At 39.4% G+C, this 17,867-nt stretch overlaps 1 protein-coding gene across 4 annotated transcripts in view; it reads right to left on the bottom strand.

The window, feature by feature from the left end:
* The window catches only part of NTNG1 (netrin G1), a 212,354-nt gene that overhangs the window by 68,515 nt on the left and 125,972 nt on the right, over positions 1–17,867 (bottom strand). For all 4 annotated transcript variants that reach the window (XM_045027608.1, XM_045027609.1, XM_045027610.1 and 1 more), the window contains exons 4-5: positions 13,775–13,947; positions 2,317–2,343 (exon numbers count right to left, since the gene is read on the bottom strand). In XM_045027608.1, coding sequence (XP_044883543.1) covers positions 2,317–2,343; positions 13,775–13,947 — 200 coding nt within the window. The remainder of the gene's footprint in view (positions 1–2,316; positions 2,344–13,774; positions 13,948–17,867) is intronic.

The raw sequence follows: 17,867 nt of genomic DNA, 5'->3' as shown, positions 1-17,867 counted from the left end.
ACCAGTTTATTGTTTCATAGCAGGCAAAAAACCGGTGTCACCTGAGAATAATTTCCTGTCCCCAGCTGAGGACAGAAATCTACCCTTATGAACACAAATATTGTATTAGCAAAGACAAAAAGAGAAGAAATCATGCAGAATCCATTAAAGCAGCCTCAAGTAATTAATCATGTTTGTTTTTAAGTATTGATTGTAATTCTGTTAAAACATAGTTACCTAGTGGAGTAGGATCAAGAAGTCAAGGGGCTCTCCATTGTTTAACGACAATTCTGTTATTTCTATCATATAGGAAAGGCCTTTACAAAATTGTGCCATGAACAGCCACTTTTTCCCCCGAGCTACTGAATACCCCTGTGGGGGAGGAGGAATGTAGTTGGTACAAACAATGTAGTCATCTCTTTGTGTACTCATAAATTGGTGCTCAAGCTTCATGCATTCCACATGGTTAGGAAAATTTGTTGAACCCTGCCTCATCTCATTCAAAGGACATCTATACCACATATATTTAAGATAATACACAGACTTGCAGTAACTACTGTATTTCCTAAGGGATGTTAAGCTGAATGTTGTCCATTTTAATAAGTAAATGACACTAATCACCTCACTGTAAAAGTTCACAGAATTAAGAGGTCAACAATGCATCCTTTCAGGTCATCATTGATTAAAAAATATTTGAGTTTCCCTATTAAGTATTCAAAGGCCAACATCTGCTGATGCTCAGAGATGGTGAATGTGGTGAAGAAGGCTGTATGGAGCATAAAGTGAAAGTCACAAGGATGTAGTTCATGCAACACAGTATTGACAAACAGTAGCACAACTGAGCTCCAAAAAGCTATTTTGCCATTTATCCATTTCTGTTACTTACAACTGTGGGATTCCAGATAATAATAGTCTGATAATCTCTTTTTATTGCCTTTTATTTAGTTCCTTTTTTGGATACAAAATACATGTGCAAATGCAATTGTCAAGGTTGTGAAAGTAGCACATCGTTTTGCCTTTGCAGTGAGGCAAATGTCGAGGGAGACACTAAGCAGAAAAATTAGACTCTCAAAATTGAAGACTTTCATTGGCAAGTTATCGTTGATGCTGTTTTGCTATTTAAGGTGGTAAACTGGATGCCATAGGATTAAGCTGGCATCTAAATGGACATGAAACACTACTCCCCTTTACAAAGAGGCTAGTTTTGATGGCATTTAATATGCTGTGTAGTGCTTAACAAATCCGTGCCTAAGCCTGTTCATGCGCTTAAGTAAACTGAACTGATTTATAAATTGAAAGACCTGACCACGCATTTATAAGAAGCAAGGCAGCTGTTTTATCCAAATTATTAGAATATTGCTTTTCAGTCAGATATCAGGTATTGCAAATCTTCTTTTGACACTGCTTAAATTGTGATAGACCTGCATAGCACAAAATCTGTGCCTAAACCCTATGCAAAGCAGAGGCTGTGCAGGAACATTCTTTCACTCAGCTACTGAATGATACCTTTTCTGCTTCAGTGCTTTATTTCTAATTAGCTATCACTCCATGACTGTACTCGCTTCACAACTGTAGGATGGTTTGACTCAAAGACCATATTCTTATTTTTTTGCGTTGTTTTTATTTATAATAGCTGATTTTTTAAAAAGGCAATTTTGTATTTTATTAGCTGTTTTAAATGTTTTAATTTTATACAATAAACTGAATCTCAGCAAAGAACCTATTTACTTTGTTCAAGCCCTGAGCTAGAGTCCACTGATGTCAATTAAAAGATATTCTCTAGTTTAGCTCTATGGCCTGTGTTATACAAGGTCACATTAAATGATCACCATAGTCCCTGTCTGGCTTTGGAATCTATGAATCAATTGAAAGACTCTGATTGATACACTACATTCACTAGATTAAAAACAAAAATAAATACATTTTAGTGCATTCTTCCATTTCCCCTTATATTTATCTATTCGTATATACAGCTTTAAGGGCTCTATTTTTCTTGGGTATTAATAGAGTTTGGTGTTTTGGAAAATGTACTTGATAATATTTTCCTACCCAATGCCATCCTGATGTTCCAATTTGTAATGCTAGTGCTTTTATTTGCTGATCAAGAAGCTGTGTTTTCAGACAGATGTACTGTCATGAGCTACATATCATATTTTCTTTGATCACATAATGCAGTTACATGTAAATGCAGTATGGCAAAGTCAATAATATAGTCCTCTTACCGTAAAGCACATTTCAGTGAAACATTATCTACAACAGAAATGGATGTTGGGAAAATAGAGCTAAGAAGCTGAATAACATAGCAAAGCTAGTCTAGATTTGCTTTTTATTACTTACTACCAATGCTGGAAATACTGGGAATACCTGTAGAAAAAGAGAGCAAAAAAGGCATAGTTAGTGGTTTACTGTAGGTGTCTAAAAGGCTATAGCATTGCATCAAATATTTGGAACTTATTTTCTCATACTCTTTTATAAATTTCAGAATACTGTATCAATTAACAGCTAGAACCAAGCACTTGCACATACATACTGCAAGCCTTCTCTTTCTAATTGAAGAGGCTTTGGGTTCTTTAATATGAGATTGGAATTTTGGAAGGTATTTGTTGTGTTCAAAAATGACATTTGGAGCATTTCTGAGACATGCAGCTTTCTTCTGCTCTCATAACTTCATGCAGTTGTTCAGAACAGTTCTGTATTCATACTAAATAGTTATAGGGTTTCTGTTCTGGACAATAAATACAGGCCATGATGTATCAGGTATATCTAGGAAACTATTTTAATATAGGGCTAGATGCATTATTAGTTGCTTCAGTTGGCTGCTGAAAATCATTTGGTTCTTTATTAGATTAACTTTATCTAGCTATCATTTTTGTTCCTCTTTTACCTGTCAGTTGTCTGGATTAAGCTATGTAATAGAAATTTAATTGAGCAAAATAATACAACACATTAGGTCACTCATATTGATCATGCCCCTCATTGATTTTTCTGCTCTCACTTCAATTCTCAAGTTGAATTAATGTGAGAGAACCACTCTAGAGTGTGACTGGACGTTGTAGAAAATGTGGATGTGCAATATTCCTTGCAATATAGTTCTCCTTAGCTAAAGTAAAACATGCCTATGAGACTATTTACAGGCCCATAGGCTAAAGCCACAAACTGCAGCTCAGTATTTAAATCCCTGGTACTTGCATCATCTCAGTTAAATAGTTTGCCTTTTTATTGACGTTTGATGGCATGGTATTATAGTGTAGAACTCTATTTCTCCATTAGCATCTACTATCCTTTTAAATTCCTTCCTGAAATTCTTAATGCAGAGAAACTACGGGACGGATTCTGCAACCTTTTCTCAAGGGAATGACTTGCAGGAGTATGCATTACTCAGTGTAGACTAGGGTTGCAGAATCAGGCTTATTTTATTATAATTATTTTTCTCATCATATATTAAGTAGTAACCTACAGTGCATTATGGCTATATCCTAGGCTCTGTCAGATTCTTTGTACCAGTAGAGTCTTGAGCTTCTTAAGTCTGCTGGGGCTTCTGCCAGAGTGGCAGCATCACTGGGGGTGTAGAATACACAACCAAATACTGGCAGTCCTCGGATTTTTGACACAATTGGTTCCTGAAAATTGCGTAGTAAGTCGAAACATTGTAACTCGTAACTGCAATACACTCTATTGCAGGACCGAGCATCGTAAAGTCGAAACCAATGGTTGTAAGTCGAATCAGGGTGTCAATTCAGAAACGTAGTAAGTGCTGTTTGTCTTAAGGCGAACGTCATAAAGTTAAGGCCTGCCTGTACATTCCCCACTGCAATCTGGTTTAGGAGCATGGCTGGGAGGAAAAGGAGTTCATATTAAGGCAGCTCCAAATTATGTAATGGTTGGGGCCATGTAGCACTACTAGCTCCAGGGTCAGGGAATCATAAATTGCTCCTTTGTGACTCCCCACCTCAATTACAGATAGTGCTTTTTGGGCACTTGTGAGAATTGTGTCCCAAAAGTCTTATATTCTGTTTGGAAACCCTGTGTGCTCAGTCATGCAAGGTGCAGAGTATCACCATATAGAAGGCTCTCAGCAATTTTCAGGACTGGGCTCCATATGCAAACACTATTTATAAAATAATGTATTTTACTCCTCCTGAAAATAAACTGATGTTTAAAGGGAAACTCCAGCAATGTTTCAAAATTTCAGAATCATATAATTAGTATCAAAGACTACAACACTGATATTTTTAAATAGAGAAAATTAAAATTGTATTTATAGAAATAAAAAAACCTCTCATTCCACTACTGCCATCTTTTCTTGGAAACAGATTAACAATGATAGAATCTCTTTCCCGTTGTTTTCAAAGTTTAGTTCCTTTTCTATTTAACACTGTGGCAGTTTAGTCATGTTTTTAATTAAGATGTTTTATTTTCTTTATACACAGATGGGACTTGTACAGATAAAAAGGTAGGTAATATTCTCACATCTCCCCTGTGAAATGGTATTTAATATTCCCTTTTATGTGCGCGCGTGCGCGCACACACACACACACACACTCTCTCTCTCTCTCTCTTCCTCTCCAAGGCAAGTTGCAAGGTAGGGAGAGGTTTTCTCATTAATTTGTACTTCTCTTCCTTTACTCTATCTCAAATATCTCAATGAAAAATAATGAAGATTTCCTTAGCAATGAGGAGTAATGAAAACAAGGTAACTGCTTGCCTGAAGGACTTTGCATTAATCTTGTTAGCTTGTTTTCACATTCCCTATTTGAGAAGCTTCTTTTGCTATTTCCATACAGATTTCTCAATAAGGAAAGAGAAGCTCTGAGTGACAGTGGACTTCTCTCTGTCTCCTAAAATATGTTTGGCCCTGGAAGGAGACAGAAAAATAAATTGTGCACATAACAGGAAAATGCTTTATAGCAGTGGTTCTTAAAGTCCCCTGTTTTAAGGGGGTTGTCAGGGCCAGCGTTAGACTGGCAAGGAGCCAGGGAAGAAAGCCCCACCCTGAGTCCTGCAATCATGGGGCTTAGACTGAAGCCACAAGGGGCCATTTAGGGAGGGTGGGGGACACCTGTCCCCCTGAGTTTAATACCACAAATTTCAGCCCCAAGCTCCTCCACAGCAGGATTTTGAGCCTGAGCAACTTAGCTTTGCGTACCCTGTGGCATGGGGCCATAGGCAGTTGCCCTGCTTCCCACCTCTTAACCCCTGCTCTGTGCACCACTTCCTCTATTCAGCACCTAGGAAGGAATCAGCATATGTTGTAGTTAAAGCCAGTTTGAAAAGTTGCTGTAGAAATAATTTTAGCAAGGGACTGTTTTCTGAAGAAAGGTGGAAGAAAGGGAGGCAATGAATAGGAGTCAGTTGCCACTTGCAGCAAAAGAAGAGCTCACAATGAGGATCTAAGCAGCAGTAAAAAAACAAGAAACCAAAAATACAATTGGAAATATTTGGAATAGGGATTTACTGGGCTGATTTTGAGGGGGAGCCAGGGCCACAGTGTCTGGTGTGTGGTGAAGTTCTGGCAAAGGAGAGCTTAAAACCATCTAAAATGTGGCACCCACTTGGAGACATGGTGCAGTTCTATTCAAACAAAACCACTTGATTATTTTTTTTCAGCAAAAGCTGAGAGAGCTACAGGGCCAGAAGAGAGTACTGAAATTGGCAGCTACAACAAATGAGAGAGCCCTTGAGGCATCTTTCGCTGTGTCATACTGGATAGGTAAAACTGGGAAACCACACTCTATTGAAGAAGCTTGTTTTCTGCCATGTGACAAGGAATGATTTGATTATATTGGGGTAAGGTGCAGCAACTCAACTTGATTCAATTCCCCTGTCTAATGACACTATTGCCAGGTGTATTCACAGTAAAGCAAATGATGTTACTGAACAAGTGATCACCAAAATCAAGCAAAGTTCTTTTTTTTCCCCATTCAACTTGATGAAACAACAGATGTGTTGGGGACTGTTCAGGTGCTGACATATGTAAAATTTGAGAACGATGAAAAACTCCAAGAGGAATTTCTGTTCTGACGGCCATTACTACAGCGCGCTACATGGGAACAGCTTTTTGCACTTTTCAATGCTTTTGTCTCTGGTTCTGGCTTGGAACGGCAGTGCTGTGTAGGAATTTGCAGTGACAGCATTTGTGCAATAACTGGAAAAAACAGCGGGTCAGTCACCTGAGTGCGGGCTATTGCACTGCAAGCAGTTTGGATGCATTGTTTTATACACAGGCAAGCCCTAGTTGCAACAACAACAAAAAGTCACTAAAACAAGTTCATGATGAAGCTGTTCGCACAGTCAACTTAATCAAGAGCAGCTCAATAAGTGTACATCTATTTGGAGTTTTGTTTGGTGAGATGGGAGCTGAGCACCATCAGTTACTTCATCACAGAAAAGTTTGGTGGCTATATCGGGGAAAGGTTATCAATTGTTTGTTTGAGCTTAGATGAAGATTCCCTGCTGGCCGAAAAGTTTGCAGATACCAAGTGGCTTGCTTTGCTAGCTTACCTGGGAGACATTTTTGAATACCTATATGAGGTAAATACCTCACTTCTCTCACTGACAAAATTGAAAACTGGAGCAGGAAACTTTCCTTATGGTATGTGCATGTGGATACTGGCAATTTTGAAGGGATTTTTTACTGGATGACTTTTTGGATGAAAATGCCTTTCCAAAGCATGACTTGCAACCCATTATCATCAGCCACCTGGAAAGCCTTAAACTGAAGTTTCAGGAGTACTTCCCTGAAAAGGATCAGAAAACAGAGGTGTGGATTAGAAATCCCTTTAATGTAGAAGTGCTGTTATGTCACTTACAGTGAAAGAAACGTTAGTGGATCTTTCCGGTGATGAGACATTGATACTGAGATTTTCTGAACAACCTCTTGCTAACTTCTGGATTTCTGTGTGAGAAGAATATCCAGCGCTGTCATTTGCAGCATTGAAAGCGTTCAGGCCACTTTCGTCTAACTACCTGTGTGTAGCTGGCTTTTCAGCACTGACCTTACTGAAAAACAAATACAGGGCCTGTCTCACTGTTGAAGATGACCTCCGTCTTTATCTCAGCCACACAGAGCCCCCTTCAAGGATTTGTGTTCATCAGTACAAGCATACCTGTCCCATGAGGTACATATTTATTTTTTACTGCTAGATATAAAGATTGTCTTGTGAATTTAAATATTTAATGGCTACTTTTTTGTAGATATGGTCTTGTAATGCATTTTTTAATTTAAAATATTAACTGTTCCAGAGTAACACAGTGCACTGGGGTCCTGTAGTAATTTTTGTTTTCAGAAGAGGATTGCAGTGCAGTGAAGTTTGAGAACCCCTGCTTTATAGTAACATCAATTGTCAGGAGTTCTGGAGGCATATATTAGACTTGATTTTCTGGTTGAGCTGTGCTTGGTGCAAGCACTTAAGGTAATGAGCAAAAGGAAAGTTTAAGGTACTTTTTTTTTTTTTTTTTTTGCTGATCCTGGGGTCATGTAGGAGTTTGCACCTTATGACTGCTCTACTATGCACCTGACTGTCTGTGGCACTAATGGACCATTCTGGCATCCAGGAATAGCTGGAGTGGAGAGACAACCACATTCTCATGGCAGGGCTTTTGCGGAGAGTCTGGCCTAAAGCTTCTATGTCACTGGGAGAATGTTTAGTTGGTCTGATTCACTGGGATTCTGGCCCCTTTACACCAGTGGAATGATGGAGAATCAGACCCATTATCTATCTTGATACAGAACTCCCACTCATCTAAATATAAAAAGTAAACGAAACCAAGTTAATTTATAACAAAACTGCATTTTCCTACACACCGCTTTAAAACACATTTAAATTTAACTAAATACAATGTTCATATCTGAATGCTTTCCCCTCTGAAATCAATGGGAAAGAGATTCTCTCTGTCAGTTAATCTGATCACAGGGAAATTAACAACCTCCATAAGTAAAGCTCAGAACCATGTACTGCCACAGATAGCTCTCTAGTAATATCTATATTTTTAGATTTGACTTGTGTTAGAAGCAAATTCACTGTAAATATATATACATATACCCACAATATTTGATAGAAAATATCTGGAATTTTCCTTTTAAAGGCTTATAACTTGGATTTCTCCAGAATCTTTCTTGAATCTTTCTTGAAAAGGATGTTTTCCTTTTATTGGAGCATTCCACAGTGCATGTTTTAACACCTGGAGGTGAACTAAATTTGGATCCTGTACCAAGGAGTCCGTTCAGGGCTGTTAAGTTCCACATCTGATGCTTTGCTAGAGTATCTGTACTGCAGCATGACCAGGCAGTGAGTCTTTTTTCCTTTTTCAAATCCCCTGCTGAGGTATGATTACAGCATCATAACTTCAGCATCAATTTTAGAAGCTCTAAATTTCCTAGTGATTGAAAATCTGAGATACTGTAAGAAACTTGCCTTTTCTAATCCTCCAAGGGGACTGATAGTTATGATCATGTGTTTTCAAACTTCTATTGAGCCAGAGGACTACACACAGCAAAATGTACGTTTCTCAGGAAACCTGGCTTATGCGTTTCTCTGTAACAGCCCCAGAACTCCTGCTATGGTAAAAATTGCATTTGTTTGCTTTAGAAAGTCACAATTTTTTAATTCACTGCACGCAAATGGTGTATGTTAAGATTATCACTTATTCTGTGTCCATGCTCCTCCAAGCAATATCACTAGAAAGGTGGCTCTATTTCATTTGAACAGGCATGAGAAAATATTTGATCAATGTTTTAAAACAGAGATGGGCAAACTAGCTGGCCCCTGGCCCCTCCCCCACCATCCTCCCTCCCCTGCAGCCTCAGCTAACTCTCCCGCCAGCACAATGCTCTGGGCCGCAGGGCTGTGAGCTCTTGGGGCAGCACAGCTGCAGAGCCAGGCCTGACCCGGTGCTCTGTGCTGCACGGTGCTCCAGGCTCAGCTGCTCAGCCGCCAGCCATCGGTGCTCCAGGCAACGCGGTAAGGGAGCAGGGGGGGGTTAGATAGAGGGCAGGGGAGTTCGGGGTGGTGGTCAGGGGGTAGGGGGGGTGGATAGGGGTCGGGGCAGTCGGGGGGGAACAGGGGGTTGAATGGGGGCAGGGGTCCTGGGGGGTGCTGTCAGGAATGAGAGGAGGGGTTGGATGGGGCGGTGGGAGTCCGAGAGCGGGGGTGGTGGTGGATGGGGCCATCAGGGAATGGGGGGGGGGAGGAGGAGGTTGGATGGGGCAGGAGTCTGGGGGGGGGCAGATAGCAGGTGGGGGCTGGTATTATATACTAAAACACAATCCGTTCTCGGACTCTTAATAATTTGTGCAACAGTTACTTTGATTTCTTATGCTAGAATTTAGTGATTGTTTAGTGCTGCAGTTTATTTTACCCTATGTAAACAGATTTGTTTCAAGTCAGTCAGGGAAACTTCCATCTCCCAGCAGTAGGTGTCACTATAACTATCAAAAACAACTGCAAAGGCTTAGTGGAGAGGGAACAGTGCATTAGAATAATTTTGCAAGTCACACTTTTAAAAAATATAGGAAATGTTACTTACAGTGTATCGTTTTTCAAGTGTGAATCTGGAACCTTTTATTAACCACTAAAGTTGATTCTAATATGAGGGAAGGCAGTTTATCAACTGCAGTTTACCCTGACATTTCTCTTTCCCTGAATGCCCCAGCTCAAATACACTGCAGTTTATTTTCTTTTCCCTTCATCAGGTCTTCCACCTTCTCTCTGCAGCTTACTACCTGCTCTAAGTCCTCATGAGCTAGCTAAGTTCAATAAGTTGTACATGGTGAGAACAACAGGAAGCATTTCTATTTTGTAACATTTTACCCCACTTATCTCACCTTTCCTGCTTATCATGGATCTATCATCATTGTACAATACTGCTCTTCAAGCAGGCATGTTCCCATACTTCATATCAGTATCATACCACAAAGGCTTCTTCCAACCTACAGACTGAAGTAGGATCTCTTTAGAAAGCTACTTCCAGTCACTTGAGCCAAACTCAGATACTAACTTTAGTGAAGCTAATTCAGCTTTGACAAGGATTAGGGATGGGATCTCTCTCTAATTGCGGGCATGCATGAACAAGATGAGTAGCTATTTAGGGACATGACTAGGAATCCTGCTAATATACAAACTCTTGGCCCCCTTCACTCATATCACTCCATTAAAATGGCACTATATCATTACATTTTAATAGGAATGGGTGCCAAACAGATGAGTTTGGATGAGAAATCAGCATATCATCTCAAATGTCGTATCTTCTGCCAAAACCCTTCTCTGTGACAGCTGTGCCACACTGCAAGTAAAAAGAGTTATGAGGCAGAGAAGGATTAAGGCAGTATTGCTGAGATCCAGGTCCTATTGTCAGAGAGAGTCCCAATGCAGATGTAATTTAGCAAACAGCTTATGGCTGGCTGTTGCCTGGGAAGGAACCTAGGACCATGTTGTCCTGATCAATCCCTCATTTCATGTGACACTGACCTGGGAGAAGGACTGGCAGAAGTTGGGAGATGTGTAATTTTGAAGTGTCCAGACTGTTTGGTGCAGTTTATTCGCTGATGGGATACATTTTGGTGGCTAGGAGCCCAAAATAGTCTTAGATACCATTATTCAACTGAGCAAAGTAGGTAACACCTGTGTGTGAAAGAAAACCTAAACAACTGGAGAAAGAAAAGACCAATGGCTGTCAGACATTTGTGGCTGCTGACTAGAAGAGCTATTCTGTAGCAGGCACGTGGGAAATCTGGTAAGATCACTTGGAGTGTCAAAACATGTTACATAACAAAACTGCCTATGGCATGTGACAGCATCAGGAGTCTCAAAAGAGTCAACAGGATGGAACTCGAAACGTTAAGCAGCAGTCAAATACAGAGTTATCAGTCATTCCAGTAAGTGATAGACTAGCCAATGCCCTTTCACAAGGAACAAAAGCAAAGAGGGGAAATATTTTGCACAGTCAAGAAACCCAATTGATGATGATTAAGAACATAGAAAACAGGATTATCCCAAAATTCAGACTATGGGTGGTGTAGACTGATCTATTAAGTTTCATGAACAAAAGCTGGCTGTGATAGTTTCAGCAGTAGAGCTAAGTGAAGGACAGAAGTTTTATTTCATGATGGATTTAGAGATTTTCAACTTTTGCATTTGTTCCAAATTGGAGCAAAGATTAAAAAGAATTGAAATTCTCTTCAAAGGAAAATTTCATTTCCAGCCCTTCAAAACATTTCATTTCAATTTTAACTTTTAAATTTTGTATTATATACTAATAATTCAAAATAAAAAAATCAAAACAAAATATACAAATGTTTTGTTCAGAAAATGTCAGCACGGGATTTTTTGACACCTGTTTCTGTTGGAATTTTTGGGACTTTTTTTTTCCAAATAAAACTGGGGAGGGGGAGGGATTTGATTCAATTTCAAGAAATATTTTTATGTAACTGCACATTCTGATGGAATCACATTCATCAAAGTTTCTCCAACCAGCGCTAGTCAATAGTCTATACCAAGTGCCATTGTTTTGCTGGCACATGCTCAGTTGATGTACGATTACGTAAACGGCACAGCAAATATGGAGGTAGAGGGAACACTGATTTCACACACTGATGTATTTTACCCCTAGACTCAAGCACAGCAAATTTTGTTTGGAGTTGGGATGCTGAATGAAGCCTGTAGAGAGCTTGTGATCAAAAACAGTGGCTCTCAAAATTTTGCCGGACATAGTTAGACTGTCACTTTTTCTACAACATGGAAAAATGAGAATACTCTTACAAAGTACCCCTCCCCTTTTCTTTTTGAAGGTTCATTTTTTCTACCAGTAAGAAGTTTTCATAATGTTATGCCTGACACGTCATGGTTTGTTACTTGGTCTATTACTCTCAGGTTTAACTTGATAAGGTCCTGCTTCCTGTGATTTTCATTTTTGACTTTTGATTCCTCCCTGCTGCTGCTTTGAAGTGTTAGATAACATTTGAAGCATTGCACATTGCTGCTGGTTTTTAAACTTTTCATTCAACTGCAGTACATAACTCTGTTTCTTCTAAATAATTTTTCAGTGAATGGTTATATTCTAAAACCAGCTTTTTGCTTTTAATCAGGGCGAAATGCCAGCCTTTTTTCTAAAGCAGCTAGTAAGTGATGTCCAAAAGGTTTGATGATTTCGTTTCAGTTTATTTCTTTTCCTCATAGGGATTTAGGTGCATATCTTAATTAGAGGAAACTGAGTTATTGTATATTTTCAGCATGCATAAATAGGAGAATAGATGCCTGTATTTTTGTTTTCATGCCCCTTTTCTCAGCATTGCACCCTGGGGGCCATATCCTGTCTACAATCTGTGCACGGGGCTCTCAATAACATCAAGCAAATAGGAGTAGATGGCCTATAAAGTTGTATCGTAATGCTGATTAAGCATCTTACACTGGCAATTATGCCATTGTTGAGCTACACATATACAGACACAACTGGTCACATTCTGCCTTCACTGCCTATATTCCTGGAAATCCCACACGAATCAAAGAGGTTGCATGCGTATAAATGAATCCGGATCAAAGCAGAGAATATAGCTCAAAATCGGCAATTTTCCTTCATAATGTTTAAAACCTATTATTACACCCACCAAGGTCACAAAGACTTGGTCTGAAGTTTAACCTTAAAAAAAGGCTGACTTTATGAGCCAGGGTGCATTTTTATGGGTCTGTAGGCAATGGGAACACCCAGCCCTGCCCCCCCACTGCTGGGTGGAGGAAGTGGGTCCAATCGGAGGTCCCTATAACCCATGGGCCAAGAGCACAATGATGCACCATTAGTGGCTACGCTTCCACCACGTCTCACACAATGTATAGTTCCCCTTATCTCATCTCTCTTACTTCCTATGTGAAGGAGGAGAACAGTTTGCGGCTTTGGCTTCCAGCCCGAATCCCTGGGCAGGGATCTGTGTAAAGTGTTATTGCTCTCATGCCTTCCAGGTTTGTAGTACTAGGACATTGGTTCCCAACTGGAATCTGCACTGATACAGTCCTGCTGGGTAGTTTGGGGAGTGGTTCCTCATTGGTTAAGGATTTTCAATAAAGTTGTGACCTTCAAATTGCACCATACTATGGCATACTTATCTTACTGTATCCATGTCTGCATCAAAATTCTTGAAGAAATTTATTTATGAAAACATCTGCCCCATTCACAACACAACAACAATCCAAAAGCTCCAACCCTGTCATTTCAATTATTTTCTACATATTTAGGGAAAAATTCTCTCCAGTTTGCACTGTGGATCGCCTACACTTCACATGATCTCTACTGGAATTTCCATGCGCGGAAACAGAGTGGAGAACATGCACCAAAGATCCGCAGTGTGGTACAGGGAGGGACCAGAAGGCCATAGCCCCCCCACTTTTTACTGGCCATAAGGGAGAGTAAGGGAGAAGAGTGAGTGGGGGGGCAGGATCTTGTGGAGAAGAATGAGCAGGGGATGGGACCACAGTTCGGGCGCTAGTGCCCCCCCTCCTTTTAGGGTGCTTCCGCCACCCCAATAACACTTAATTTTATTGTAGGGGGCCAAGTTCTGCCCTGGAATGCAAACACACCATTTTCATGCAGAGTTATTTATGTGCATGTGAGGGCAGAGTTTAATCCAGACTTGCAATTAAATATTTTTATCTTTCCATCAAATTATAGACATAGATTTGTTTCACATTTGGGCCCCAAATAAATGACAAACTTTGGCTAGCACTATTTTTCTCCCCTCACAATCAATATATGGACCAGAATTATAATTATATTGACGTATAGTGCCTTGCTGTACAAAACTACTCACAGATATTCGCTGTGCCCTTAGGAATAGGCAGATATGAGCCAGGACTCCAAGGTCGACCTTGATAATTCTTCTTGCATTTCCCGCAGTCTGGGCCTGTAGTATTGTGCTCACATTCACAAAACAATTTTTTGTTTTCTTCTTTACAGCCAGTGGCATGAAGGTTACACTTGCACCTATCAGAGAAAAGGTAGGGTGTTATGTCAAGTTGACATCTGATGTCAGACTACTAAGATCCTACTAAAACACTCCTTATGGCAACCAATATATTTCTCTCTAACTTTGTGGTGTTATTGTTTTAACATGTCTCCAAAGAAATCTATCTAGCTTAAATTGGTTTCATGCATAAATGCCACATTGCGGTACCCTGCTATTTGGCAGCATTTTGACAATAATAGCTTCACCTGAACTCCAAGGGGCTGATCTCCTCTTATTTAAGCCATTTTTACACTGGTGTAGTTCTACTGAAATCAGTGGAGTTACTTCTAATTTTCACTGGTATATCATCCTGCAAAGAGTTCAGTGGGACTAGTCACATGGATAAAATTAGTCATGTGCTTCAATCTTTGCAGGATCTGACCCAAAGTGAGATCAGAGTCACATCCCAGGCACAAGTTTTCCATTAAATGTACTCTACGATACCCATTCTTTATTAATAAGGAACGGTTATACAGTAAATGCAAACACTTTTTAGATGTATTTTTTATACATACAACCAATAAAATGGTGCTTTAAAGGAACCAGAGATGCCAGAAAAAATGTTCTCAGATAGCTAGTGTGAATTCCTTGCCTAGGTTCTGAAACACAGATTCAGTGGATGATAAATTAGTAATTAGAAAGTCTCCAGGAAATAAGCCCAATTACTCTGAAAGAAAATGTTTACACAAAACAAGAAGTACTGCATTACATACATTTGGAAAACTTTTGCTAAGATCCTGCTTTTATGGCTGTGGATAAGATAGAGATAAATAGCAGATACCAACGGATATGCAATATCCACAAAAATACGTTAGCCACATCATATTTGAATGTAAAATTGTAGAAGCCAACTTATTTGTTGAAGAGGCAGGTTATTACTTTGTATTGTACTGAGCACTGCCCAGTTGCTCAGAAAGGACAATTAATTTGACACCTTAATTTGACAAAATTCTAGCACCTGAAGGGCAGAAAAAATAATTTGATAGAAGTGTTTTTTTTCAAAATGGGAAATAAACTAACTGCAATTCTTATCAAAACCATTAAATGAATTAGAATTTGAACTACATTGTTTTTAAAATAGTTGGTATTTTCAGGAATGGAAAAAGCTAGTTTCAGAGACACTAAGGCATCCATTTCTTTCCAGTAGATGTCAGAAATGGGTAAAATCTCGTTGTTATTGGCCCTGGAAAGGAAACTAGTATTTAGCAACTCTGGTTCTTTGTTTTCCTAATGATTATAAATCCAGTGATTTAAAAGGTTCTCATGTGGGCATTTGTTACCTGTTCCATACAGTGCCCAGTAATTAGAGCAAAGCAGCACACGGAATAGCCAAGATTTTTAGCTAGTGCAAATTAACAGCTGCCAAGCTGACTTCCATTTAAAAGGAATATGACCTGAAGCAAGTGGCCACACACACACACACATATCCCCAGGGTAAAACAAACTTGCAGTTGCCTTAAGTGGCAGCTGGAGAAAAGCCACTAGAATTTACAATACAGAAGATGCTATATGCATTCTACTCACTGTTAGAAAGGAGACAGAATGAATTGCTTGTTATTTAAACAATGCTCACTCTAGCTGGAAATATAATCAACACCTTTTAAATTAAAATTTGCAAAAAAAATCTTTTTTTAAACATGACTGAAAAAAAATAAGAAGAGAGACTGATAAGCAAACTGTATTTAATTATGAACTGTGTCCTGCATATACATACTGCATGCAGTGAATTACTTGTAGTGCTAATTTGCTTAAGGGACCTTTTTTCATACAACATTAGCACCTTTCTTTGATGGTGTCCTCTATATATGTACTACATCTAAAACTGCTATGTTAAAAGAATGTTTAGGTTACAAAGTCAAGCATTCAAGAGATAGGAAATGCTGTGTAGTCTTAATTTGGCCCCTTTGTGTACATGCATTACGATAGGGTCTTTAATGACATACTATTATTCCACAAAATTCCTGCCTCTTTCAGTGAATGAGCAGTTATTAAATATTTTTTATCCACCTCGTTCAGTGTATGGCACCAGGCCTTATTTAATGGACACCATCCAGCCCTGCGCTGAATACTAAATTATGCATTTCCTCATGGACAGTTCTATGGTGCTCTTTCCATAGTATCTGAGTGCTTCACAGACACTAATGAATTTACCTTCATAACATTCTCTGAGATAAAGAAGTATTATTATCCCCATTTCACAGACGGGGAACTGAAGCACAGAAATATTAAGGCCAAAATTGTCAAAAGTGTCCACTAATTGTTGGGTGGCCAATCTGAGCCTACCTATGAACTGATTTTTCAGAGTACTTAGCATTTTTATAGCACTTACATATTCATGGCACAGCTCCAACTGATTTTAGTTATAGTTGTGAGTGCTCAGCACTTCTGCAAATCTGGCCTTAAGTATTTCACACTGGGTACCCAGGCAATAAGGAACACAAAAGTATGGAGCAACTCTGAACATTTTAATTTAAGTGACTTTCCCAGCACACACAGGAACTCTGGCAGAGGCAAAGATAGTGCGGCATTCATCTGCACTAACCATCAGACCATCTTTTCTCTTCCTGCAATTCCCTGTCTCATTCACTGCACATCTTACAACTCCAGCCCAACACCTCCTTTTCCGACAAGCCTCCAGCTCTGACCAACTTCCCCCTGGACAGTGTTGGGTAACCTTAACTATACGTGGCATTACAATCTCTGCCATAATACATATATAAGTGCCAGACACAAAAATGCAGATTTACACCAGCTGAGAATCTGTCCAGTGCATGTGTTTAAAACCCTCATGGTAGAATCACCCACAAAATAACAATATAATAATGTAGCACCTACATATGAAAGAAAATCTCAGACAAACACCAAATGATTACAGGAAAAGGGAAGAGTAGAAAATAGGAAGAGTGATTCTAATTGGATTACAGAAGCAGTAACAAATTTGAATGTTGAATGACTGGAAATGAAAACTGTCTCAAGAGTGCTGAGGGGGCTGAGTGAATATATGGGGGCAGAGCAGAGACAGACATAAAGACCTGTGATTCAGATAACATTGATAATTAAACATAAAGCGTAGGCAATGTTGAGGAATCCTGAAAACCACAGTTATTCAGCCAGAACTGTCTACAGTTCCCTTGAAGAAGACTGCAAGGAATAAGAAGTGGCTAATGTGACTTCATGAAGGATTACTTAAAAATCAGAAGTTAAAAAATAACAACTGGTATTATAAAAGGGAGAGTAAAAAAGATGAATACTCAGAAATAATTAAGGCTTGCAGGAAAAGGAGAAGAAGAAATGAGTTAGTGCTCAGAGGATAGCCCAAGTGAAATACAGGAACAACCATCACATGAAAAAGATCACCACCTCATCTAGAGGATAAAGGAATCATGACTGCAATAAGCAGCAATATGTTTATAAAGGATAAATCATATAAGAAAAAACTGACTGCTTTTCCTGCCAAATGATACCATAAATATGAAGGGGATGCAGCAAGCATAGCATATTTGGATTGTAGAAAATACTCTGTGGTACACTTTCACATGATTGGAAAACTAGCTGAAAAACTGTACCAGAAAGAAAAGATAAAGGGCTTGTCTACCCAGCCCCACATTGTGAACTACTGTGGTGTGAACTGCGGCCGCGCTAAACTTTTGCGCTATAACTGCCCTGTGTAGACTCTGCTAGCAAGAACTACAAGGTATGTTGTTTGCATTAATGTAGCCCTGTTTGAAATTGGACTACATGATCACAAATTAGGTATCTTTGAGTTTGCACTAACGGTATCTACACAGGCCTACACAACGCTTTTGTGCTGCCTGCAGGTCACACCCCTGTAGTCCATGCTGTTGGGACACGTAGAGAAACCCAAAGACTAATGGCACTGTATTGCTCTGCGGAAAGA

The sequence above is a fragment of the Mauremys mutica genome, chromosome 8, assembly GCF_020497125.1.
Source record: "Mauremys mutica isolate MM-2020 ecotype Southern chromosome 8, ASM2049712v1, whole genome shotgun sequence".
NCBI classification, from domain to species: Eukaryota; Metazoa; Chordata; order Testudines; family Geoemydidae; genus Mauremys; species Mauremys mutica.
The sequence above is the reverse complement of the archived record's forward strand: the minus strand, read 5'-3'. Positions and strand labels throughout refer to the sequence as shown.